At 49.6% G+C, this 26,597-nt stretch overlaps 1 protein-coding gene across 3 annotated transcripts in view; it reads left to right on the forward strand.

Annotated features, from left to right (window-relative positions):
* The window catches only part of agap1 (ArfGAP with GTPase domain, ankyrin repeat and PH domain 1), a 158,748-nt gene extending 138,617 nt beyond the window's left edge, over positions 1-20,131 (forward strand). For all 3 annotated transcript variants that reach the window (XM_066688570.1, XM_066688568.1, XM_066688569.1), the window contains 2 exons: positions 14,124-14,379; positions 14,731-20,131. In XM_066688570.1, coding sequence (XP_066544667.1) covers positions 14,124-14,379; positions 14,731-14,961 — 487 coding nt within the window. In that variant the 3' untranslated portion in view covers positions 14,962-20,131. The remainder of the gene's footprint in view (positions 1-14,123; positions 14,380-14,730) is intronic.
* Positions 20,132-26,597: the final 6,466 nt, after the last annotated feature.

The raw sequence follows: 26,597 nt of genomic DNA on the forward strand, positions 1-26,597 counted from the left end.
TGTGGTTGTGTTACCGGCTGCAGTGCCTGTAGTTGTCGGTCACAGATGCCGCGGTTGCGTTGGCAGACGGAGGAAGGCCGGTGCTCGGTTTCACAGGACCGCGTGCGATTCTTTTGTTGCTCGTCGTCTTTGTTTCCCCGTTTCCTCTGTAGCGGTCCGGGCTCTGATCAGCGCTGGGTGTACAGATTGCACTCTCTCCTGTGGCCAAAAACAAAATGAGAGAGAGAGAGAGAGACAGACAGACAGAGACAAGGGGGGGGAAAAAGATAGGAGGAAAAAAAAAGAAATGGCAGAAAGGGCCTAGCATTTCGTCCTGGGCTCCTGGCTGATAAATTAAAACCCACCCTCGTGGTCTCTCAAGTGAGTAATAGAGGCAGAAATTTCATTTTGCAAGTGGCTGATTTAATGATCCAAAGGGTAATTAATGGCCTGATTATCTTAATGTTAAATATGGCCGGCAGCAATTACGTTGACCTCCCCTTGTCAAGGTCTGGGCTACTCTCGCCTTTCAATTAAGATCTGTTTGGTGGGGGTGAGGGAGTTGGGTAGGGGACGTGTGTGGAGCGCAGGGGGGGTGACAGACGGGAATGAATTCCCTGTTTTTTCCTCTCCTCTCCTCTCTTCTGTTCTCTCTCTTTCCTCTGGTCTGGATGTTTTGAGGGAGAGGAGAATTAGCTTGTGAGAAATGTGTCCTTTGACATCACACTTAAACTGCGACTAATCTATCTCTCTCTCTCTCTCTCTCTCGCTTCATTCATACGTACACAAATATATCCTCACCTGTTATACATCCCTGTATATTCAGCCTTGTTCACCGTTCCTCCTTTGTATCTCGGCTACATTGCGATGGAGAGAAGTCACTGTACACTGTATCAGTTGCAAAACCAGTCTGCGTGTCTGATTGTGAGACTTTTGTGCGACCGCATTGTTCATGACCAACAATCATGGCATTAACACCAAAGTACTTCCTTACAAGTGCAGCACATGATGTGGCTACATGGTAATTAGTTAATGTATTATTATTTAACGACCCTCGTTGTGTCCACCGGCTTTGGTGCTCAGTTGAGCCGTAAACGATGCGTTTTACCACGAGGAGGTGTCTACCGTGAATAGACATTGTTATACCTTTTGTGCGTCAATTTAGCTTTTAGCTTCGAACGGATGTAGGCTGCACCCACCGGAGCTGTGCCGGGGGCATCTGTGCCGCCAGATCCTGTCGAGCTCGGCTCTGCCTGGCGCTCCGACTTGTTCTCATTGTGTTCGTCGTCATGTGGCTGCCATTGACACCAACACTCGCCCCCCCACCCTCTCTCTCTCTTTGACAGGCCAAATTAATTGGCATGAGCGCACCGGAGTGACAGTGGCACTAATTGCGACTCACGGTGAGTTATAGTGACTGGCGCGCTGGTTGGCGGCCATGCCCCAGTCCTCACCGGAGACGCACTCTGTTGATGTTTTCCATTTCGGATTTCACATCTCGTCTGAGAGTGTGACTGTCTGGCGCGGCGCTGCGAGGGTCCGCCGCCGGGGGGCCGCAGGACGTGGGGGAACGCCACTCGGTGCCAGCTTAAACTGCGTGATAATTTGTTCTGTTTTTTTTTGTTTTTTTTTAATCCGTGCTAATGCGTGTTCCTCCGGCGTTGTTACTCTGTGTGTATCAGTGTCGCTGCCTGTCTAACCTGAATATCAGTGGTAATGTTGCGTGTGAGTGGGGATGCCGACATTGCACTGGGGGATGGGACCCCCAAACTCACCTCACTCACCGTACGGTCCCACCACCCAGTGCAGTGTCGGTATCCCCACTCACACGCAGCAGTGTCTGTCCTGTGGATCAGTATTGATTGAAACAAAAATAAATTCTAGCCCGCGTTCATACCTATAGGAAAATGTGTGTCTATAAAGGTTTTGTGTATTTTATTTATTTATTCATACCTCCATTAGCCGGAAATCAACCGCGCTTGAAAAATTTAAAAGAATAAAAGGAAAAGGGAGACTTGGTGGAGGGGAAGAAAATCCATAGCTTTCGAAGCCCTGCCTTCATCCTCGCCGGCCTCACCTTCATTAGACAGCTGAGATATCGAATTCCCCGCGGAACCGTGTGCAAAGCGTGGACATGCGTGTGTTTATCCAAGCGCGGCGGTAATGAGCGCTGCCAGGGCAGGGAGGGGGGGCGGAGAGGTGGTCCTCGTGTCTTTAAATCGGGGCGGTTGGGAGCAGATTAAAAACTGGACGAGCTTTTAATCTGAGGCCCGGGTGCAGGTGCTGCTCTCCGCGGTGGGGGAAGCTATTGGACCCTGGGGGCCAATTGGGGCCGGCTGGACAGAGGCTGGGAAGTCAGGAGATGAAACGACTTCCTGGTGTAATTAACGTGCCGTGTCACAGCTAAGCCTTTCCGGACTGCGTTTATCGCACTGCGGACAGGGTGGATTCGTGTGTCAGAGGTTTATGGACACACACACTCACACACTAACGCACACAGAAACAGCTGGGACAAAACACACACAAAACAAAACGCATACAAATTAATTTTGTCTGTCTTTTGTAGCCTTTGTTCTTCAAATTCATTTTCTTGCCCCACATGGTCCAGTTCTTCGTTGGGTCCCCCATGTCGGTTCTGGTGCCAGTTGTGTTGTTATGGCTTGGTTTTGTTATTCAGAAAAAGCTTTGCTCCGTTGTGTATCTTTCCATACCTATTTTGTCGGCAATTGTGCATATTTTGATCAACCACCCCCACAGTACGAGAAGCTGTAGTTGCCGTGTTGTGTGGTGCGGGGGCCGGTTCACAATCCCCGACCCTCGGTGGACCCTCTCCGGCACCGTGCCATTCCCGGGCCCTGCCCTGCGCCGGGTCTTAATTGCCCCCTGATCCACCGTGCTGCAAGTTGGAAGCGCAGATATTATTTGCATCATAGTTAATTACGGAGCAATCAAACTTTGGCTTTTTCCTCTCTAATTTCCTCTGCTGGCTAATTTAATTAATCACCCCCGGCTTGGTGCTCACAGCTGAGACCACTGGGTCATTAATTAGGCACATGTTGCCGCGGTGTGTGGATGTCTGCGGTGTGTGTGTGTTTTATTTGGGGTGGGGGGTGTTGGGTTTTTATTGTGCTGCTGTTTGTCTGCCGACAGAAGGCCGATAGCTTTTGATTTGGTTTATCTGGTCGGCCTAGTGGCAGGGCCTGTGTGTGTGTGTGTGTGTGTGTGTGTGTGATTGGAGGCATCCCTGGGGAGCTCAGCCAGGCCTTGTCCGTGGTGTTGGCGACGCAGGACAGCGAGGAATCTTTACCCCCTTGACCTCTGCCCTCTATTGACGAGCCCAGCCTTTTTTGGGAGGCAAATCATTCTCTGGGTTTTTCTCGCCCTGTCTCTTTTTCTGTGTGTGTTTGTGCAGCCTAATGATAGAATTCAATTACGGACACTGCTGTGTGCGGCCGTGTGCCGCCCCCCCCTCACGCCCCGGCAATGGAGCTCCTGCGGTGCTTTGGTGTCACAGCGCTGCAACCAATTAGCTCGGTTCAGTTGTTTATCTGTTCACCTGTCTTTGTTTTGTCCTAATGGGGGTGTGGAGGCAGCCCTGCGAACATTTGGCATTTGAGCGATCACGGCTCCTGTTCGGTGGTTAATCCGGTGGGGGCTTCTACGGCGGTGAAACAGTTTCAAGACTAACTGAACACTCTGCGGATGGCCTCGTCACGGTCTGACACGGGCCCTCCTGAACACGGGAGAGTGTCGCGATCTGGGCGGGTCGTTGGGATGGCTGCTTGGTGCTTCGGTGCGTCTGCGAGTCAGTCAGAGAGTCAGTCAGTGTGTCGAGGTCAGTCGGTGTGTCAGTCTGCCGCTGAACAGCCCACAACTGCCAGGAGTGATAAAGGCCAGCTAATCAGCGAGCCTCTGCCGATCCGCGGCAGTGATCCGTCACCGAGGGAAGCTGTAGATTACAAGGGCTCGGGTGAGGTCTGTTTGATCAATGTAACTGGCTGATTGTACTTGTCATTCTGGCGCTATTATCTCCCCCGTCATTGATATGAAGGAACCCATCCGCCGCATTTTAAATAGCTGAAACGCGCAGCTCTGACAGGCCGGGCCGCGCGGAGCTTTAAAATAATTGGATTCTACATTCTAATTCATCTGTAAAAGGATTCCTTGATTAAATTAGCCTAATAGATATTATTTTTTTACATGACTGCGTAGTATTGGCCGTAATCATGTCCCAACGAGGCTAACAAGCTTTCCAATTTGCTATTGACATTAAAGGGGCTGCAGGAGGACAATAACGCGGCGCTCCTGTGTGTTTATGAAGAGGTATGCTAATGTGGACAAAACGGAAACCAAAGACCTTATTAATGTTCAGCCCATCCTATTATCTCTTCTCCAGCTGACATTATTGCCAATTTAATGATAAAAAAAAAAAGTGAAAGGGTGGGGGACGCATCTCTGTTCTCGGCTTATTGGTCAGAATTTGCAAAAACAAAATTAATGGCAGCGCTTTGCAGATCACGGAAGTGCCGGGACGGCTCATAATTGGTGCCCTCCCTGATTTCTGCAATCAGTCATTATGTTTCCTCTCCCTCTCTCTCTCTCTCCCTCCCTCCCTCCCTCTCATTTTAATGTGTTTGGACTGAATTGGTTCAGTGTTCGTAAACACGAGTTAGAAACATTGCCCACTGGTAACAGCTGAGCCTTTTATTAATATCTATTGATTTCAGCTCAGTCAGCCGTCTCCGTCTCTGTCCCACCCCCAGCCCCCTGCTGCCCATTAATTATATATATACATCTCTGCAAAAACTTCACAATCACCTTCTCAACTTATTTTATTAAAACTAAAGCGCGGACTCCCTCGTGGACTGCAGCGCCGTCCCTGTGCCGTGTCAGGTGACGTCCCGTGTTTGTTTGGTTTGTTTCACAGATCTGCCGCTGAGCTTTCACTGCAAAACAGGTATTCTTTGCACATCAGCAGTGGTCCATGTAGGGACCTGGAGTCTGATTTCTACAGCTCTTTACAGGTCACGCTAAGAAGGGAATAAAGTGGTGTTTGCGGCATTTTCTGCGGAGGCTGTGAAGATACAAGACTGTAGCAATGGATTCCAGAGTCTGAAAGAATTGAAAGAATAGTGCTCTTGAGATATTTAAATAACTATCCCTCCGTTCTCGTTCAAGAGCAGAAGGGAAAATGTCAGTGCCCACGTTGTTTCTTTGAGAGGGGGAGTGTGAGTGTTTGTTTATTTTATTATAGCGCCTTTATCATAGTCATCGCTGTAAGGGTGGTGGTTTCTGTCAGAACCGTGCTAGATCCCTCACAATGTCCCTGGGACCGAGACACGTCCCCGTGACTCGCAACAGGACAAGAGCGATCAAAGATTATGATCCAGTGTTCTGACTCATTGACTTCCGGGAAATGTTGTCTCGGCCTTTCTGAGTGACTTCCACTTGTAACTCCTCTGGGTTTTTTTCAGCTGCCTAAAATGATCTTTCTCCTATGACTGAAGTGCGTCATCCAGCAAACTTCCCCCCCGGTTTAGACACGGACTGGACTTGTTTTTATTTAGTTTTGATTGTATATTTATCCCCCTTCTCTGATGCACTACACAATATACAGAACAAGACAATGCTGCTGCTTTGTTGTTTGTTTGGCACCGGGTGGCCCTTGGTCCTCTCTGTCACAATGCATTTCAGATTCATGTAGTGTTAACATTCCCAAGAAAATTATTGTTTCTTGGGAATGTTAACACTAAATGCATCTGAAATGCATCGTATCGACCCGTACAGGATGAGAAGGTAAATAAAAACTCTGGAAGACCGATGACCGGGCAAAACCGGACGTCAGGCCTGCCCTCCTCAGCCTGAAACGAGAGAGAGAGAGCGAGCGAGCGAGGGAGAGAGGCGATGGCTTTTCCTCTGAAACGCCTCCAGTGTTTCTCCTTTTACTTCCTGTGAGAATTTTACATAATTAACACTGATGGAACGGGAAGCTTTCTTACCATTTAGACGTCAACACCCCTGGGAAGAGATGATTTTAAGATACCCAGTGTCAGCTCCAATAGGCGTGTTCTCCAACTCCGGGAGAGAAATCAAATCGGACAAAAGAGAAGGGGAAAAAAACACAAACGGGCTGTTACCTCAAATAAATAAAATGCAGAGAGAGAGAGAGCGCTTTCTCCAGATGTTGCGTTGCATGCCCTGCTGTCCCTGCACTTGGATCCCGTCCCTCTGACAGGCCGTGCGATGCAGGGCGACAGCGCAGATATGGGCGTCTGAAGACGTGCAGCTGCACGCGGCCCGGGACTCGGAGACAGCTGACTGCATTTGGCCTGTCATGCTCAGCTGCCTGGCGAGACATTAGATACTGTCACCACTTCTTAAGTCGCTGCACATCCGTTATGTGTGTGAGAGTGGATTCATTAGCCTCCCTGCTTCCTCCCCCGCCTCAGCGTACAGCGCCGGCAGGCAGCTGCCTGTGAGGGTCCCGGCATCGGCTCACAATCTCACACCCGGCTGAAGTGATTCCCACTGGTGCCAGAGACGATCACATGGGGGTCACAGTACTTTCATCCTTTATGGTTTTTATTTTTTCCAGAGGGGGGGCAGTTCTTTTTTCCTAATCAAGAGTGTTGATGACGCAGTTGTTTGACAAATACTCGCAGGGAATTGTGTGGATTGGTTTTTGCGGTTTTAATCGTCCCACAGATTTCACACTGCGCCTCACTGGGTCTCACTGCGTCTCACTGCGTCTCACTGCGTCTCACTGCGTCTAACTGCGCCACATTGCAGTTTTGCACACCTTGATATCAGGTCACAAACCTTGGTTCATGGGTATAATACATAATTTAGCTAAACAATTAAAAACATAACTCAGTAGTCTGATACTTCACTGTCACCACTAAGTGCTGTTGCATTAGTTGGCTGACTGTCACTGAGTGGCCCCAGGTCGGCCCCCCCCCGGCCTGGATCACAGCCTGGGCTGTCAGTGGAGAAAAGTAGTGGATGGTCTTTAACTGCAGACTGAGTTATCCCTCACTGGATCTTCACACATTAGCACCATGCCTTGGGTTTCTCTCTCTCCCTCTCTACCTTTCTGCTGCTCTCCATCTCCCTCCCTCCCTCTCTCTCTCTCTCTCTCTCCCAGCTCTCTCCTCGGTCGGGCCTTGCCCCCTATTCACATGGCGTTACTGGAGCGTCCCGATCCAGATGATGAAACTTCAAATCAGCTTCGCCCATTTACTCCGGCAGGGCAATTTCGGCGCGTCTCTGGCCTGCGCCGGAGTTCGAAATGAATCTGCAGATAATAAAACGACAAGCTTAATTATCTGTGTCCGTCCAAGGGCAGCTAACGACCAACTCGGAAAGTGTAATTGATTTCAGACTTTTGTTAAAAAAGGCAAAAGGGGGAAGAAAAAGAAAATGAAAATCTCCGCTGGGATCCGGAGAGCGGCCTTCTCTCACTTTCAGGGACAGAGCTGAGAAATGCAGGCGGCTGGTAAACCGCACTACCGGCACGTTCGGCCAAGTGTGTCCATGTGCGCTGTGTCGCCTCGTGCCGAGAACGCCTGATAAATAAAGTCCTGCAGTTCAAAATATATCAAACTGTTTTTGGTCTTTGCGTCCCCTCGTCTTGGCCGCGCGGCTCGCCTCAGACCCAGGTGTCACGGCCCAGCTGAAGCCTGGCTCTCCGAGCCCCGGCGATGATGAGGTCTCTGGATGACAGACTTAGCCTGTCAGACCTCATTACCTGCAAAGTCGTAAGTGCCGTTAATGAGCTAAATTATCGCTATAATTAAGAATAAAAGAAGAAGAAGGAGCAGGTGGAATAAAGCGAAAGGTATTTGAGGAGTAGAAGAGTGGCGTCTTGTAGGATCAGGGTGGGGGGCTCAGCGAACACGGGATCTGGCCTGGTGGCTATTGGTCATGTGATGGCGCTGTCAGTGCGTCACACTGACCACTGAGGGTGCTTTAGGGGGTAGAGGGTAGAGGGGGGGAGCTGCTCGGATCGAGGGGTAGGAAACCGTGGCGCAGGAGCGACTTCGGGGTCGGTGTCCGAACAGTGGGAGCGATCGCTCACTTGGTCAAACAAGAGGAAGTCCTGTGACTCTGGGATTATTTATTTTGCTTCCTGTGGGGTGGGGGGGGGGCGTCAAGTGATCCGCCTCCCCGACTAACGCCCCCTCCCCCACCTCTGAGACAGAAGCAGCTGGTGGGGTGCCCGGTCGCGGGGCAATGAGCAGAGCTGAAAAAGTTTGGTAAACAGACGGCAGGCTCCTGGACCGGGTCAGGGGGGGGCGGCAGGAAGCTGATCCTGTGAGTAAACACTGAGCACAAAGAGCCCAGCCAGGGATGACACAGAGACACACAAACACGGGCCCCCACACCTCCCCTGCAACAAGACGGGGGGGCAGCACACGAGGAAATCCAATAAGTCGTTCCAGGAAGTGGGGAGACTGGCCCGTGCTGACGGAGAGGTGATTGACACTCGGCCACATTCCGCTCCTCATGGCGATGGGGGTGCATGGCGCCGGGGGCTTTTTTTGTCCGCGTTGTGGGATAACGGCCGGATTAATGCGAGGGCAGCAGAGACTAATACAGCCATCTCTCCCACTCAGGTTCTTTCCCGCGCCCCGACCGGACCGCACCAAAACCCGGCTCTTCGGTCCCCGGTGCCGATGCCCCAGCCAGTGAAATCTAACCACGTAATACTGGTGTACGTGTTGGATTGACAGAGTTGTTTATTTTTAAATGGTATCGCCCACTTGAGAACAAAAACACAATTTTGTTACGTACAATGATTGTGTCGTGGGTCGGAACACAAGCCCGGAAGAACCGAAACTCACCACCATCTCACAGCACTGTAGAGGCGTCCCTCCGCTGCTGTGAGATGGTCGATTACATCCCCCCCTTAATAATAATAATAATCTCAGACAATTCCGTTAGATTAACGTTTAATTACAGACTTGTCCAGAAACCCGACTCTCTCTCTCTCCTTCCTTTAACATAAACAAAAAAAAAGATATATGGCTGGAGGTGCTGTGTGCCTTAAACTGTCAATGCCGATCTGGAGACGCACCGGCCGCTTAATTATCCTCATAATCTCTGTTTGCGGCGCGCGCTCCTAATCCGAAGTGAAAAGTGAGACGAACACACGGCACCGCAGAGGGAGCGCCGTGCTGCAGACGGGCAGGTACCCCCTCTCGCCAGCACTCCCCGGCACCGCCCGCGGCACCCTACGTCCCCAGCGCTCGGTCTCGGGTCCCGGGTAATTATTCCAATTACCACTCTGTGCTTTCCGACGCTCTGCACTCCAAGACGCAAATTAGAAAATAGTGGTTGCATGTTACTTCTTATTGCTAACAGATTACAGACTTTTAAATTAATCCCAAATGTGCCTGAGAACATGCCTCGGCTGACACTCACCCCCCCCTGTTCATTTAATTATTGTCTTCATTATTCATCGTTCTTCTCAAGGTAATCATTATGAATGATGGAAGATGATTCTCTCCTAATTCTGCTGCTGCTGCTGCTGCTGCTGCTTCTTCCAAACCCCTCCCCCCCCCACACACACACACACACACGTTGCTGTGCCAGTGACCTCATTGGCCCATATCTCGTTAATGAATCCCCTCTGATTTCCAGACGCCTTGGTTGAATCTCAAAACTGTTCCCTCGCCCCCCGAAAGCCTGGGATCTAATCGAGGTGCCATCAGCGCTGAGGTGTGGACGGTAATTCCAGCGTCTGCCTCCAGCTGTTTCCAGGTGTGGCTCGGCAGCGGCACGCAGCCCTGGCCACCGCGGGCCCGCGCTCCCTCCTTCTCCTCTACTGTATCTGTTAGTTTTCTTCGTCCTTATTTGTTATGATTTCCTGGAATTTCTCCGTGTGTGGAAGTAACCTCAACATGTGTGAGATGATATTAATAAAAATGATGATGATAATGAAAGGAATGCTAGGTCTCGGCAGCATCTGTGTGTCTGGACGGCACACGTGTAGGTGATCAGCTGTTTATATACAATGCAGGCGCTGTATATTTCTAATCTGAACAAACTCCCCAGCGATGTGGCTGAAGAGACAATTTGGGAACATTCAAAAACAGACTGGATAGGATCCTTGATCACTTAGTTATTAATGGACACCAAACAAGCACGATGGGGCGAATGGGCTCCTCTCGATTGTTCTTCTTAAACAGAGTTGTGTAATGTTGAGAATCGAGAGAAACTGGCAAAATCGAACATCATCTTTCCATCATTAGAGACGAACAACCCCCTCTCCAGCGCCCCTCGGGGAAGCAGGAGCCTTCAGTGTTGATTTTAAAAATCCTTTTAACTCGGCCATTAAATCACGGGCGTTTGTTGGCCTGGCGTTTCAGTAAACAGCTGAAGGAAGTTGTCATCGTCTCTGACAAGCTTTTCGACGGCGATGCTTTGCTGCTGGTCTCCGCGCTCAGAGGGAGAGCTGTAATCGTATTGATTGAGGAAGGCGAACACATTCCCCTGAAACATTAGCGCTTGACACCACGGATTCGCCCGCCGTTTTGTGGATAATCATCATAATAAGCTCAATAGCTGGATTTTATTTATTTTGCACCCTTCGCACTCTCTCCAGTCGCATGGGGTCGTAAAACACTGCCCGGCACGCAGAGCACACTCGCATTATTGATCACACGTCTTGGGAGGTTATTTATGGTCTGTTCCCAGTGTGTCAGGCCGAGATTGGTGTCCCCCCCTCTCTCTCTCTCTCTCTCTCTCTCTCACTTTGCCACAGGTCTGCAGATTTACAGCATGCAGTAGTAATTAACCCAGAGAATATCGGTGTGCACTTTTCCTTCCCCCACCAACTGTGTGTGTGAGTGTGTGTGTGTCTGTTTGTGTGTGAGAGAGTGTGTGTGTGTGTGTGTCTGTGTGAGTGTGTCTGTTTGTCTGTGTGTGTGAGAGAGAGTGTGTGTCTGTGTGTGTGAGAGAGAGTGTGTGTGTGTGTGTGTGTGTGTATGACTGTGTCTGTGAGAGAGTGTGTGTGTGTGTGTCTGTTTGTGTGTGAGAGAGAGTGCGTGTGTGTGAGAAATGTCTGTGTCTGTGAGAGTGTGTGTGTGTGTGTGTGTGTCTAGCCTGCCTGGCCCTTGTTTGCAGACAGAGCTCTTGCCTGCCGTCACCCCATAGCAACCAGGGCCGGGGGGGAAGGCATGCGTGCCAGAGGGCAGTGGACTGCTGAGCATTTCCTCTGCGGCGGAGAAAGGGCAGCCCCTGCCGAGCCCCACCCCCCCCCCAACTCCCACTCCTCCACACCCTGCCCGGCCGCATTGTTCCTGTCCCCTCGGCCGTGCCCCTGCCGCCCGGCCTCCCCACTTTCTGCGGGAGGGCAGGAAGAAGAGCCCGGTGCATTCCTTGCTGCTAGCTCGATATTGCCCCTGGTCCCAGATAGCCGCTCTCACTCTCTCTGTCCGAGGGGAAGTCATAGCAGACTAGAGAACCCCCCCAACCCACCCGAGGCGGGCAGGTATTCTTGTTGCCCCCTGTACTGCACCATTAGTTTCCTCACTCCCTCTCTCTGCGGCCGGCAGCGCAGCCCCCAGTCGACTTGGACTCCCAGACCCAGCTCAGTTCTGTCCGCAGGTCTTTCATGGGGATCGCTCTGCCCCGCACTTCTCCACAAACACACAGGCTCTGGGTTGATGTCGCTCCAGGTCCCACAATGCACTGCTGTGTTCAGAAAGACAGCTTTCTCACTTGAAACCAGGGCCTGTGATACTGACTGTGAGGAATGAGAAAGACCTAGGAGTCTACGTGGACTCCTCACTTTCTCCATCCAAACAATGTGGGGAAGCAATAAAAAAGGCAAACACAATGCTAGGGTATATTGTCAAAAGTGTAGAATTGAGAACAAGGGCAGTGATGTTCAGACTGTACAATGCACTAGTTAGAGCTCATCTGGATACTGTGTGCAGTTCTGGGCTCCACACTTCAAGAAAGATATCGCTGCTCTAGAGGCAGTTCAGAGGAGAGCAACCAGACTTATTCCAGGTCTGAAGGGAAAGTCCTACTGAGAGACTGAGGACCTGAACCTTTTCACCCTGGAACAGAGGAGACTACGTGGGGACTTGATCCAAGTCTTCAAAATCATGAAAGGCATCGACCACATCAAACCAGAGGAGCTTTTCCAGATCAGCAGGGACACACGCACCCGAGACACAAATGGAAATTGGGCTTCAAGGCATTCAATACAGAAAACAGGAGACCTCTTGAAAGACCTAATAAAATCCATGTTTACCTTTAAGGAGTAAACACTTCAATAAACTCTTATCTCTAGAAATACCTGTGTAAAGAATAAACCTCACAAGCTCAGAGGAGGGACCGGTCCACTTCCTGGATTTATTTCCTTTGACAACGCGACCGAACGGTTGAGCGGAGCAGAGTGACTGACAGCTGCTGCAGCTGTGATGTCATCACTTCCCCTTACAACAATGACACATATAATCGCTGTTGGCCGGTTGATGTGTGGGAACCCCAGTCTGTACTTGAGCCTTGTGGTCCCCGTGTGCGCGTGTGCGTCTGTGCATGCATGTGCTTGGTACCGGCCCGCGTGTCTCTGCGTGGGGGACAGGAAATCTTTGTCACTGTTGCGGCGTGTTTGAGACAGTCAGCCACGGCTTTGATTAAGAAGGATGTCACCGTGTTATCGATCCCCGGGCCATCGATCGGCTATTTTTATGTGTCTGCCTCTGTGATAAAGTGAGATCTCCACCCCGCGCTGGCATTAAATACTGTACACAACTAATTTATAATTACCTCGGCTGGGCTGCTGCCGCGGCCGTCTTCTGGTCTTCTGTGGGTTGTGCTCTGCTGTGGCGCTATGGAAAACGGTCTCTCCAGGTCTGTGGTTGAAGGGGGCCTAAGATACGTTCACAAATAAGCTACTTCTGATATATATGGAGAATAAATCATTTCTCTGGAGTGGAATATGACTTGCATCTCACCTATCCTGTGTCTTTTGTAATAAATACATGTGTTTTGTGGTCAAGAAAACAACGCGAAACACAGAAAACCGACACAGGAAGTTACGGTAAATTGGCAGCGAGATCAAAATGCTACTTTGAATCGGTGGTGGCGAGTGATTAATGTCATTGTTTAACTCTCAAAGAAGGTGAAATGTATCTCAATCGAGCTGCAAGGCTACAACGCTCTGTCTTGTCCTCAGCAGCTCTTCCGAGTGTAATTCAGAGGGAGAATCGTCTCTAATGTGGTTGAGGGGATGTCGCATGATCAGAAGCACAAACTGGGAACTTCAAGCCCTGTTTAGATGTATAAAAAGATACCGAACGGACACTTAAGTGTTGAACTCTGAGGTGTAAAGAGACGTTGTGGAATGTTCCTCCTGTACTCTGTGTATCTCCTCTCGCGTTTCAGGGAACAGCTCAATATCCCCCATAATCCCCCACAGAAACACGAGCCTCCGGTCAGTCCAGGGTCATTCCACTTGTAGCAGGAAGTGAGGCAAAACTAATCCCGATCGGCAGTGAATGGTGGTGTTTACACTGTGGGGATTAGAAGCGGATTAGCGCTATCACAACACGGGATCAGGGTGAGTGCTGTAAACAGGAGCCGTGCTCGAGCTGCATAACCCGCACACGCTCAGTAATGTGGCTGCTCTGGCGGCCGGGGACTGACCTGCGCTGGGCCCGGCTGAAGGCAAGCCCGGCGTAAATATCTTCCATTCATAAAACACTGCAGAGGAAATTAGCCTTACCTTCCTCTCCCTCTGTCTCTGCCTCCCCATCTCTCTTTCTCTCCCTATCCCCATCCCTCTCTCCCATTTTCCCATCTTTCTCCCTCCCTCCCCAGCTCTCTCTCTCTCTCTCTCTCTCTCTCTCTCTCTCTCTTCCTCTTACTCAACATCTCTCTATCCAGTTTCTCTTTTCAATGTAAAGACTTTATATGTGTGTATATATGCGAGTTAAATATTTTGTATATGTTATATTTTGCTAATATTTCTTCTGCGGGGTTTCTTTCTCTTCATCCTTTATTATCCTGACATTAATGTGTTAGTGATTACACCCGTTACGGTGATGTCGCCACTCTACCTATTCAACCAACGAAAGCAAACGCAGAACCGGTTGTGAGAGTGACGGAGCGGTGCATCTGTGTTTCAGGGAGGAGAGGGAGCGCTGGATCCGGGCCAAGTATGAGCAGAGGCTGTTCCTGGCGCCCATGGGCGGCACCGACGTGCCGCTGGGGCAGCAGCTGTTGCGGGCGGCGGCGGAGGAGGACCTGCGCACCGTGGTGCTGCTGCTGGCACACGGCACCCGCGACGAGGTCAACGAGACCTGCGGGGAAGGAGACGGCCGCACCGCGCTGCACCTGGCCTGCCGCAAGGGCAACGTGGTCATCACGCAGCTGCTCATATGGGTGAGGCTGCACACATGCCATGCACACGCACCACGCATGCACCGAGGTGTGCCGACATATGCGCCCTCCCCCTGCTGACACGGGGACGCGCAGACCGTAAATGTGTCCTGACGTATGTCCTGTCATGACTTGCACACGTTCCCTCACACTGTAAAGAGCCGGGGGAGATGGTTGCCTTTCCAAGCATGATGTTTAAATACACTCTTGTTTTTAGGAATTAAATGCATAAACAGATACATAAATTAAAAAATATTTGTATTAAACGACTGATAGGTGTTTTGACAGGGCGGCATGGGAGGCAGCCTAATGGAACTCATTTTCTCTCTCTCTCTCTCTCTCTCTCTCGTGCAGTACGGCGTGGACGTGATGGCACGGGATGCCCATGGCAACACAGCACTGGCTTACGCACGGCAGGCCAACAGCCAGGAGTGCATCGACACCCTGCTGCAGTACGGCTGCCCGGACGAGCGCTTCACCCTGATGGCCACACCCAACCTGTCGCGCAAGAACAACAACCGCAACAACAGCTGCAACAACGGGGGCGGCGGGGCGGGCGGCGGCCGGATGCCCACCATCATCTGAGGCGGCGCCGCCCGGAGGAAGTCTCCGGTACTGCCGTCAGCCACGCCTTGCCCTCCCTCTTCTACTGCGCGGATCTGCGTTTGATCGTCCCGAGTATTTATTAAACAGAACGACAACAAAATAAACAATTATAATCTTGAAAAACAAAACCTGCTTTGAAACCCAGATCGCCGGAGAAGACCGAGTCCGAGGACGGAACCACTACTAAGACACTCGCTTCGCACGGACACTTGAGAGCCCCGCTCCTCACGGGGGCCTTAATATATTGTTGGTATTGTCGTTATTCTAATCGCTCTGATTATTATAATTATTCCCTGTCCCGTGGGGCCGCGGGACCCCAACTCCCCTCACCGGTCAACGTACGCCGCTGTTGGGAGAAACTTTCCGGAGAGTTCCCCCTTGCCTGCTCCCTCACTTACCCTCCCAACCCCCCCACACCCTCTTGAGCTCCGGGAAGCAGCTCCTTGTACGGGGGGCCGCGCGGTCCGGACCCTCCGCAGGCCAAGGCCCGGATTGGATGCATTCTGGCGGCTCTGCGACGGCAGGAGTCAGTCAAGAGCAGGATGGCATGTCCGGGGGGATCAGCGGCTTCACCAGACTGCTCCCTCATTTGGCGGTGGAGGTGTGGAGGGGCGGGGGGCTGGCCCTTATATATAAAGTGAAGGAAGAATAGACCGGAGGACGAGTGTAAAATAGGTGATAATGAAACCGTAAGCAATGCCACGAGTAGCATTTAGAACAAGGTGCTGAATGAACGCATCGCCATCAGCAGGGACTTTCCCGTCAGGAGCGACTGCTGCATCATTCCTGTGATCTTTTTATGTCTCTGTTTTGCGTCGGCATTTTTTTCTTCTTCCACCTTCCTCTCCTTCGTCTGGAATGCGGTGACTCTTTCCTCTTCCTGTCCCGGTTTTGTATTTTCTTGACCAACGGTTTTTCACTCGCCGTTTGCTTATCCTCTGACTGAATTAGGCAACCGTTCCTTTCCGTAGCACGTGTTGTTCGACGACGAAGAGACGAGAAATGTGAAAGATCTCTTGATATACAGAAACAGAAATGGGAGACGAACACTAAAATAATCTTTATTTGTGGGTAGGAGTGTGAACGCATGTTTTACAGACCTGTTTTTTCCGTTTGGGGAATTGGAACAATAAGAGATCGTTTGTTGACACCGAAAGTCGGTGCATCGCTGGACCATTGGATATAGAGCCTGAAGATTCTAGGTGATTTAAGAATGTGCAACGTTATTGGCCGGGGTATCTTCATATCTGAACTTCCCAGAGCTGCCCTCACAGACCCTCACAGCACTAGTGTCCCGCCGCACCGTCTTATGCGACTTGTTTTACTATCGATTGGTGACCCTAAGGATCGGAGGAGTCGATCACAGGTTTAGGCAGATTACCATGAAAATTACACTACACCACAAAATCACATAATACTTGAAAACGATGTCCATAGAAGGGAAAAGAATTACACATTTTTAGAATAAACTAACAAAACAAACAAACTCCAGTGAATATGATGATTGGTTTTGACAGATAAGCTGATTCCCTGAGTAGACGGGGTTTAATCAGGAGTGGACTCTCCGAGCTGTAACAGTCGCCCCGTTGGGACCTTCTACCCCCCGGGACTTTAGGAAAGGAACCGATACACAGAGGACACCCCACAAGATCTACCCTTGACACGGGGCCGGGCCGGCACTTTCTCCAGCAGCTCAGCGTTATCTGGCTGTGGCTGGATGGAAACAGGTTTGGGTTTCGATGCCAACAGCGAGCGATCGATCGCCCATGTCTTTCTTTAAGCAAAACCTTTTTCTCCTATGGAAAAACATGAGTAAAATAAGATCAGATTGAAGGAAAATCCATAAAAGTAATACAAATATATGAAAACAAACATTTAAAAGGGAGTCAGGTTAACTGTCGCACTTTCATTCTCAATTTCAATCTCCCCGTGTCCTTCGAGTCCTTCGGCCAGTGTCTCTCTCTGTTTCTGTCAAAAGAAGGGCTTCTCTGGTTTTGGAATCCTTGTTTGTAAATATCTTTTTTCTTTTCTCTCTTTTGTGTGAACATTTTTCGGTGGTGTTGTAATTTATACAAATTGAAAAAAAAGACATACTGTACATAATTGTTTTGTTTAGAACTTTTTTGTTTCATTTTCAGAGAAGAAACATGTATTTTATTTTGTTTGTGTGTGCGTGCGTGTTGATTTTTGACAGCAGCGTTACAGAAGTGTATTTTGCGAGTAGTTGTCTGAGCGATAGAGACACTGAGGGCCCGGGCTGATCCAGATTCCTCCAGAGCCCCTGTCCTTTCTGCACTTCCTGTCCTTGGCGAGACCCCGTGTGGCCACTCTGGGTTCTGTCCTTTGTCCTGTGAGATCAGGGACGCCGCCTCTAATCGGGCCCATTTTGGCACCTGTGCGGACTCTCTAACCTGGCGCATGGCTTCCCCGCTGCCTCCTGCGAATGCTCAGTCTTTCACTGCGGAGGCTGGGGGTCTCCAGTACACTGCCATTCCCCCCGAGCTGCTTGCAAATCCCTGGCCCTTCATTTCTGTCCCTGTCAGTCTTGTGAAGCCCAGCTGCATGGAGCCGGCGACTCTGCAGCCTTACGAGGGGCTGATCAAATCTCCCGATACAGGGCCACCGTGAGGCTCGGCCATCGGGGTTGATTGTCTCTTTCAGATTAGAGATTCGTTTACAGCAGTGCTTTTCCTCAGGGTTGCGAAGGACATTGAGAAGCACTGTTGCCACCGAATGATGGTCTGGATTTGTGTAAAGGAATGGTGTGAACCGTCTGGAGAGCGCTTGCAAAGACCAGTGCATGGAAACGTATCATAATGTTAATGACCAGTGGAAGCTCTTAATTGGTTTATTTTTCAAACCCCTGAAGGGTTCGAACACGTTGCCTCAGAGCTTTGCCTCCTGGTCTCACCGGCGCCGCGGGGAGAGTCCTTTGTGCTCAATATTATAACTTCTGCATTTCATTGTAAATTCTCGTTTTCTATGCGCATCCTACGATCCCGCTGCCTTCACCGTGCTCGATGGCGGCAGTGGCTCGTCTCGGGCATTATCAGGAAAGACGGTGTGCGTTCGTCGTTGGGTTACGGCACAGTATCATATCTGCTGTTTCACAAAGTCTCAAAGGGAGCGACTTCTTCACTCACGCTTTTCCAGACGCGGAGGCACCGTGTCTCATCCCTTTTCTTTCCGGGGTGTCTGTGACGGGGGGCTCCTTCCATTCCACTTCACCCTCGGACCTGAGAGGCTGCCACTGAGTCATCTTTAAATATATATGTACGTGTGTATATATATCAGAGCATTATATTGTCTTACACTACACGGAGTAGATAGACGTACGGCGTTTGTTTCTAAAGCGTCTGAATTTAACGTACAAAAAGAAAATGTGAAAAAAAAAAATTCTTGCCAGTTTATATATATATATATATATATATATATGTATAGATATATATTCAGTTGTCAGTGTATGTATATTAGTGCAGTATAAAAGTTCAGGGGAAGATTGTTCATACACACATCAATACTCACACCTCCTAAATCATATCAGCGTGGACTACAGCATTTTCCATCGCTACAATAGGAGAGTTTAGTCCGACATTTCAAGAGATTCCTTTGGCTCCAAGAACCACAGCTGTACCAGCTCCGGTCCAGACCACGGATGCGGGCCGCTCCGCTGCACCTCCGGATCCCGGCCCGTCCGTCTCCGAGTGCGGGAGAAAGAACTCACTTCGACACTGATTGCAGGGCATTTGATTTTATTCATCGTTTTCATGTATTAAATATATTTGTGGTTTTCTTGTGCTGTCCCCCCAAAGTCCTTTGTTGTTACCGTTTTTTTGGCACAGTGGGCTTCTCAGGCGGAGTGGGATTTATAGAACCAGGCTGGCGAGGAGTCGCTGGGTTCAGTGCGGGCGGCCGGTGATTTAAGAGCGAGTGACGGCGCCGCGGAGCTGTTTTCCATATCGGTAACGGCAGTCACTGTGGCAGCGCCTTGCCCTCGCAGAACGAGCGGCCCGCGGCGTCGAGTCACGGAGAGAAACACGTGGGTCTGAACGGACACGCGAAGGAGTTTCCTGAGCTCAGTGGAATACGTTTGGATATAGCGCTTGATAGACCTAACTTCTGAACGGCTTCAAGGATAAATGCAATCGCTGCTGCTTTAATGTTTCATCAGACCAAACCTTTATGAAATTAAAATCGCGGAGGGTGGACGACTCAAGACTATACCTCCAAACCCCTGTGATCGAGGGAGGTGGTGGTTTTGTGTTCCCTTCTGCAGGAATTCGATGATTCGGAATAATTTCCAGAGATTAGGTGGGAAAAGCAGTATTGAAATCACTCGTGACTTAATGTGACCATTCTTTTATTTATTTTTATATAATTTTGTGGCTCCTTTTTGGGGTGGAACCAGGAGGCTTCAAGACCAGGGCCAATCCGGGTGTAGAGTTCAGAACCTCATCTCCTCTCTTCTCTCTCCTCCCTCTCTGTATATCTGTCCATCTATCCATAGATATAACACAATCATCATCATGCGAGAAGCGTTGCTTACCTCAGACTGACACGCGCAAGAAAATCTGTTCGCAGCAGGAGATACAACCGAAGAGGGAAAATAAAAGATCCGTGTATTTAAAACAGATAATCTGTAACACGTTTACATTGGAGCCCCTGTGTTGCGCTGCGGGGGGTGACGGGGCGATGGACATCCTGACGGCTCGCCTCCTCGCCATCACTCGGCTCGGCTCGGCTGTCTGTCACATGTATATAGGTGTACAAAACCGTAATAGAGAAACACGTCTTGTCGTCGTTTTCGTTTCGTTTCATGTTTGGTTGATTTTTTTTTTTTTTTTTTATTACCTCATTTTTGTCACTGTGCATATTGTACACATCCACCCAAGACTATGATGCATTATTTATGTTTGTATTGTAACAAAATAATGAGGGTTTCTTTTGGCTCGTATTTTGTATCGCTCAGTTAAAATTTAGTATGTCTGTATTATTATTATATTATTATTATTGTTATTATGATTAATATTATTGTTATTGAGTTCGTGTCAGCTGTACAGTACTCGGTTGGAAAAAAAGAAACCTAATTACAGAGAGAGTCCTATACTGTAATGTGTCTCTTTTCAATAAAGAAAATACTGCTTCTTAATATAGCTCTGTGTGTGTCTTCACTATTGCTCTATTCGTGTTTATCTGTATCTTGTATGAAAGGTGGCATCCCGGGCTTGGTCCTCCACATTGGGACGACCCGGTCACAGAGGGGAAAAGTGAATGCTCCGTTATTGGCCCGTTGTGACGGAGACGCGGGCTGGGGGCTTCCGGCGGTCCGGGATCTGCCTAGCACTCGGTTGACGGAATTCTCCGATGGGGGATGGAACCCTGCCACAGAGTTCCGTTCCGTTCGCCGGGGATCCATTCCATTTTAGAATGCAGAAATCCTCCGTTACTGCACGTGTAGTTTTCTGTCCTAATAGTTTATTCCCGAGACCGAGTTTGTGTTTTATTTATTTACGTATTTATTTAATTGTGAGTTGTTTGTATTCAGATTCGAAGTCTTCTCCCAGCCTGCTTCGGCCAGCCTGGTGTTTGCAGATGAAGGTGTTAGAGATGGATGCCTGTGGTTGGGAGTGTGTTTAATGGGATCATGTCGGTGTAATCCCTGTTTATCCTTTGTAATTCAGGCCTGCAGCTAAAGGAGGGGGCAGGAGCCTGCGGCGGGCCTCGGGGGGGCGAGGGGAGGTCTGAGGGCCGGCCTGACAAAGCCCAGGGCACCGCGGGACAAAGGCACACAGCGCCGGAATGAAGTAGATTGAATTAAAGAGATTAGAGTCCCGGAGCAGGAAAAGAGCAGCGTGGAGAGCTGGGGGGGGATTGAGGGGAGGGAGAGGGGCTTGTGAGTGAAATCCCAAATTGCAGTCCGACCCTCTGTGTTTTGTCTCCGCTCAGGTTCTGAGTCTCAGGGTGGGCTGTTCTCTCGGTGCCAAATCAAATGCATGTTCTTGGACACTATTATAGGTCTTCATTACTACGTGGCGGAGGGTGGAGTTAAAATCGACTTAAATTCACGGGTACGAAGGACATTTTTTAAAATGCAAATGGATAAAAACATTAGTGAAGAAGAAAAGCTTCTTGTTCTCCTCATCTGGGACGAACACAGGGAGGATGGGATTCTGCAAAGAACCAGGGTCCGAAAATCCCACCTCTGGAAACGGTTCCATGGCGGCGGGAGGTCGTGGGGCCGTAATCATTATCTCGAGGGTCTCAGCCCTCGGTCCTCTTTGGGGTGTGTGTGTTTGTTGGGGGGGGTTGTTTAGGGGTCCTGGCAGCTTGGGCACACTGCAGGGGTGGGGGGCAGCGAGAGAAGAACAGGAGCCGCGGGAGAGAGTGGAGGATCTGAGCGTTTCCTCAGTGAGATTCGGACAATCGGACCAAAAATAACGAGGCCAGTTAGCACCGTGCGGGCCGCAGACCCCCGGGGTGGAGGGCAGGGCCGGTGGGTGTGACTCAAGTCAGTCACACATCAGGGTGCGAACACAGTGTTGGGACACGATGCAAAGGACGGGGGGGCGGTGGTGTAAGTATGAAGTTGGCACAGGTTAATACTTTTGTTAATTATTATGTATGTATTTTTGTTTACAGATCTGTGTGAATGTACCTGTGTGTATAGATGGATGTGTGACAATGTGTTTGTGTGTCTTTGTATGCGAGACACAGTATGTGCGTGTGTGTCTGTGTGTTACTGTCCGTGCTCGAGTACACAGACCAATTCACTGTTGAAATGAATTGAATCTCCTTCAGGCCAGTGAAGGTCTATGGAAATGAAGCACACCTGATTGAGACTGCGTGGACACCACACACACACAATGTGTCTCACACACACGTGCGCACACACACACACACACACACACACACGGGCCGCGATCGCCACCATTGTCTGTGGCTTACCGTTGCTTCCTCTCTCCCCCGGCAGACCGCCTCGTGAGGAGAAAGATGGCAGCGTTAGTCCTGTGAAAACACGGCCCCCCATGTGTGGCGCTCTCCGGCCTGGGATCGGGGGGATCGGCGGCTGCAGGGCTTTGACAAATGCTCGCCGTGGCAGAGAAGGGCACTAGCGCGGCGCTGTAAGTGAAACAGAAGCGATTATGAATGCAAGAAGGGCCCCCAAATGAGGCATGAACTCGCAGATCGGGGAGTGATGATAATTCAGGCCACTTCGGGAGCAGAGGAGCCGGCTGGCGGCTCGGGATTAATCCCAGAGATGGTCGACGCCGGCTCGGCTAGAACCGCTTCAGGGGTCCAGCTCAGAGATGTCCACCTCAGTCTGGCCTTCCTCCCCACCCCCTCTATTCATGCGTTCATCACTGGGGAACGTACTGCTTTCAAGACACAAACAATAGGAATCTGATGCTCTTCTTCTGGGGCAGTTATCAGAACCTGAATTCTTGTTTGTTTGTCACTGAAGGGTAATAATGTAGCTGGTGACCCTTGTTAAGTTTCAGGAAGAAATCTCAGCGAAAGGAGTTTTAAAGGGAATATATTCTCCTGGGATCTCTCACGTTCTGCCTGACGCAGCTGGGTCAGAGAGTTCCCCCCGCTGTCCTTCACACAGATCGCAGCGCCAGTGTTGTGTCTGACTTCTGGGCTCAGTGCCCACTGCAGGACTAAAGGTCGTCTAAGTTGTGATCGTGTCACTGAGTTGTGTCCGCTACACTTTCCGTCGCGTGCCGGCGTGGTTCCTTGAAGCAAACTGACAAGTAATTTACACCACACTTCCATCTATCATAATCTGTTATTATATCTCTTATCACACCCTTATCCAGGGCGACTGACACTTGTTTCACAATATCACATTATGTTTACATACAATTACCCGTTTGTACTGGAGCATTCTGGGTACAAGGGTGGACCCACGATCCTCCACTCCAGAGCCCAGAGCCCTGACCGCTGCCCTTGTTGTGGGTCTGTTGGTTTGTGTGCCCCTTGTCTGAGTGTGTCTGTAGCCTTTTTGTTTTGGCTCGCACTCTCCTCGTGTCGGGGCCGAAACACACGCACAATAATCCCTCGTATTCGGGCTGGCTGGGTCACCTTATGCTGATAGATATGAAGCTGTGTGTGTGAGAAGCAGAGATCGCACGGACAGCATGAATACATATGTAACACATATTCCATTAGAGGCGCTCCGAGTTATTTTGTATTCATAAGCAGGGAGTTTATGGCCAAGCGGGACTTGGGGTCCAGATTTATGGCGCTGCGGGTGAAGTTATCGCAGCCGGCAGTGCCGAAGGGGAGGGCTGTGGCTCTCTTCTCAAGGCCCCTGCGCCACGGCTCTCGTTTATTTTATTTTTTTATGATAAGAGTCCCGGCTTTCAATCAGCTCGTCCTGCCGGCGGACAGACCAGGGTTCTGAGTGTGCTGAGGGAAACTCACAGAGCATTTTGGCCGAGTTCGTGCCCTCGCCTGAGCAGGCGGACGGGACTGGGCCTCCGAAAATGTCCTAATCCTGATGCAATGTGTGTTTGTGTGTTTATTTGTGGTATTGTTATACCTGCAGGTATCGTCTACAGTATCTGAGGACAGATGGGGAGAGTCTAATCCCCCGCTACATATTTCTTGGATACAGGAGGGAACTACTGCCTGGCCACTGGATAACCAAGCACTGTTTTCCACATGTGTGTGTGTGTGTTGTGTCAGTGTCAGTGTTGTGTCATGTGTTGTGTGTGTGTGTTGTGTCGTGAGTGTGTGTTTTGTGTTGTGTGTTGTGAGTGTGTGTATCTGTGTGTGTTGTGTCAATGTTGTGTGTGTGTTGTGAGTGTGTTGTGTGTGTGTGTTATCAATGTTATGTGTGTGTTGTGTCAGTGTTGTGTGTGTGTTTGTTGTGTCAATGGTATGTGTGTTGTGTGTGTGTTGTCAGCGTGTTGTGTGTTGTCAGTGTGTTGTCAGTGTGTTTTGTATGTTGTCGGTGTGTTGTGTGTGTTGTGTCAATGTGTCAGTGTGGTGTGTGTGTTATCAATGTTATGTGTGTGTTGTGTCAGTGTTGTGTGTGTGTTTGTTGTGTCAATGTGTGTGTTGTCAGTGTGTGTTGTCAGTGTGTTGTGTGTGTTGTCAGTGTGTTTTCAGTGTGTTCTGTGTGTTGTCAGTGTGTTGTCAGTGTGTTGTGTGTGTTGTCAGTGTGTTGTCAGTGTGTCAGTGTGTTGTGTGTTGTCAGTGTGTTGTGTGTGTTGTCAGTGTGTTGTCAGTGTGTTGTGTGTGTTGTCAGTGTGTTGTGTGTGTTGTCAGTGTGTTTTCAGTGTGTTGTGTGTGTTTTCAGTGTGTTGTGTGTGTTGTCAGTGTGTTGTGTGTTGTCAGTGTGTTGTCAGTGTGTTGTGTGTGTTGTCTGTGTGTTGTGTGTGTTGTGTGTGTTGTCCGTGTGTTGTGTGTGTTGTCAGTGTGTTGTGTGTGTTGTGTGTGTTGTCAGTGTGTTGTCCGTGTTGTCAGTGTATTGTCCGTGTTGTCAGTGTGTTGTCCGTGTGTTGTGTGTGTTGTCAGTGTGTTGTCAGTGTGTTGTGTGTGTTGTCAGTGTGTTGTGTGTGTTGTCAGTGTGTTTTGTGTGTTGTCAGTGTTTTGTGTGTTGTCAGTGTGTTGTCAGTGTGTTGTGTGTGTTGTGTGTGTTGTCCGTGTGTTGTGTGTGTTGTCCGTGTGTTGTCCGTGTGTTGTCCGTGTTGTCAGTGTGTTGTGTGTGTTGTCCGTGTGTTGTCCGTGTGTTGTGTGTGTTGTGTGTGTTGTCAGTGTGTTGTGTGTGTTGTCTGTGTGTTGTGTGTGTTGTCAGTGTGTTGTCCGTGTGTTGTGTGTGTTGTCAGTGTGTTGTCAGTGTGTTGTCCGTGTTGTCAGTGTGTTGTCCGTGTTGTCAGTGTGTTGTGTGTGTTGTCAGTGTGTTGTCCGTGTTGTCCGTGTGTTGTCCGTGTTGTCAGTGTGTTGTGTGTGTTGTCAGTGTGTTGTCAGTGTGTTGTGTGTGTTGTCAGTGTGTTGTGTGTGTTGTGTGTGTTGTCAGTGTGTTGTGTGTGTTGTCTGTGTGTTGTGCGTGTTGTCAGTGTGTTGTCCGTGTGTTGTGTGTGTTGTCAGTGTGTTGTGTGTGTTGTCAGTGTGTTGTCAGTGTGTTGTGTGTTGTCAGTGTGTTGTGTGTGTTTTCAGTGTGTTGTCCGTGTTGTCAGTGTGTTGTCAGTGTGTTGTGTGTGTTGTCAGTGTGTTGTGTGTTGTCAGTGTGTTGTGTGTGTTGTCAGTGTGTTGTCCGTGTGTTGTGTGTGTTGTCAGTGTGTTGTGTGTGTTGTCAGTGTGTTGTGTGTGTTGTCAGTGTGTTGTCCGTGTGTTGTGTGTGTTGTCAGTGTGTTGTGTGTGTTGTCAGTGTGTTGTCAGTGTGTTGTGTTTGTTGTGTGTTGTCAGTGTGTTTTGTGTTGTCAGTGTGTTGTGTGTGTTGTCAGTGTGTTGTCCGTGTGTTGTGTGTGTTGTCAGTGTGTTGTGTGTGTTGTCAGTGTGTTGTTTGTGTTGTCAGTGTGTTGTCCGTGTGTTGTGTGTGTTGTCAGTGTGTTGTCCGTGTTGTCAGTGTGTTGTCCGTGTGTTGTGTGTGTTGTCCGTGTGTTGTCAGTGTGTTGTGTGTGTTGTCAGTGTGTTGTGTGTGTTGTCAGTGTGTTGTCCGTGTTGTCAGTGTGTTGTCAGTGTGTTGTCCGTGTGTTGTGTGTGTTGTCAGTGTGTTGTGTGTGTTGTCCGTGTGTTGTGTGTGTTGTCAGTGTGTTGTGTGTGTTGTCAGTGTGTTGTCAGTGTGTTGTGTGTGTTGTCAGTGTGTTGTGTGTGTTGTCATTGTGTTGTCAGTGTGTTGTGTGTGTGTTGTCAGTGTGTTGTCAGTGTGTTGTCAGTGTGTTGTCCGTGTGTTGTCAGTGTGTTGTGTGTGTTGTGTGTTGTCAGTGTGTTGTGTGTGTTGTCAGTGTGTTGTGTGTGTTGTCATTGTGTTGTCAGTGTGTTGTGTGTGTGTTGTCAGTGTGTTGTGTGTGTTGTCAGTGTGTTGTCAGTGTGTTGTGTGTGTTGTCAGTGTGTTGTGTGTGTGTTGTCAGTGTTGTCAGTGTGTTGTCAGTGTGTTGTCAGTGTGTTGTGTGTGTTGTCAGTGTGTTGTCAGTGTGTTGTGTGTGTTGTCAGTGTGTTGTGTGTGTTGTCAGTGTGTTGTCAGTGTGTTGTGTGTGTTGTCTGTGTGTTGTGTGTGTTGTCAGTGTGTTGTGTGTGTTGTGTGTGTTGTCAGTGTGTTGTGTGTGTGTTGTCAGTGTGTTGTCAGTGTGTTGTCAGTGTGTTGTGTGTGTTGTGTGTGTTGTCAGTGTGTTGTCAGTGTGTTGTGTGTGTGTTGTGTGTGTGTTGTGTGTGTGTTGTCAGTGTGTTGTGTGTGTTGTCAGTGTGTTGTTAGTGTGTTGTGTGTGTTGTTAGTGTGTTGTGTGTGTGTTGTCAGTGTGTTGTGTGTTGTTAGTGTGTTCTGTGTGTGTGTGTTGTCAGTGTGTTGTTAGTGTGTTGTGTGTGTGTTGTCAGTGTGTTGTCAGTGTGTTGTGTGTGTGTTGTCAGTGTGTTGTTAGTGTGTTGTGTGTGTGTTGTCAGTGAGTTGT

Source organism: Amia ocellicauda, chromosome 16 (genome assembly GCF_036373705.1).
Source record: "Amia ocellicauda isolate fAmiCal2 chromosome 16, fAmiCal2.hap1, whole genome shotgun sequence".
In the NCBI taxonomy this organism is placed as follows: Eukaryota; Metazoa; Chordata; class Actinopteri; order Amiiformes; family Amiidae; genus Amia; species Amia ocellicauda.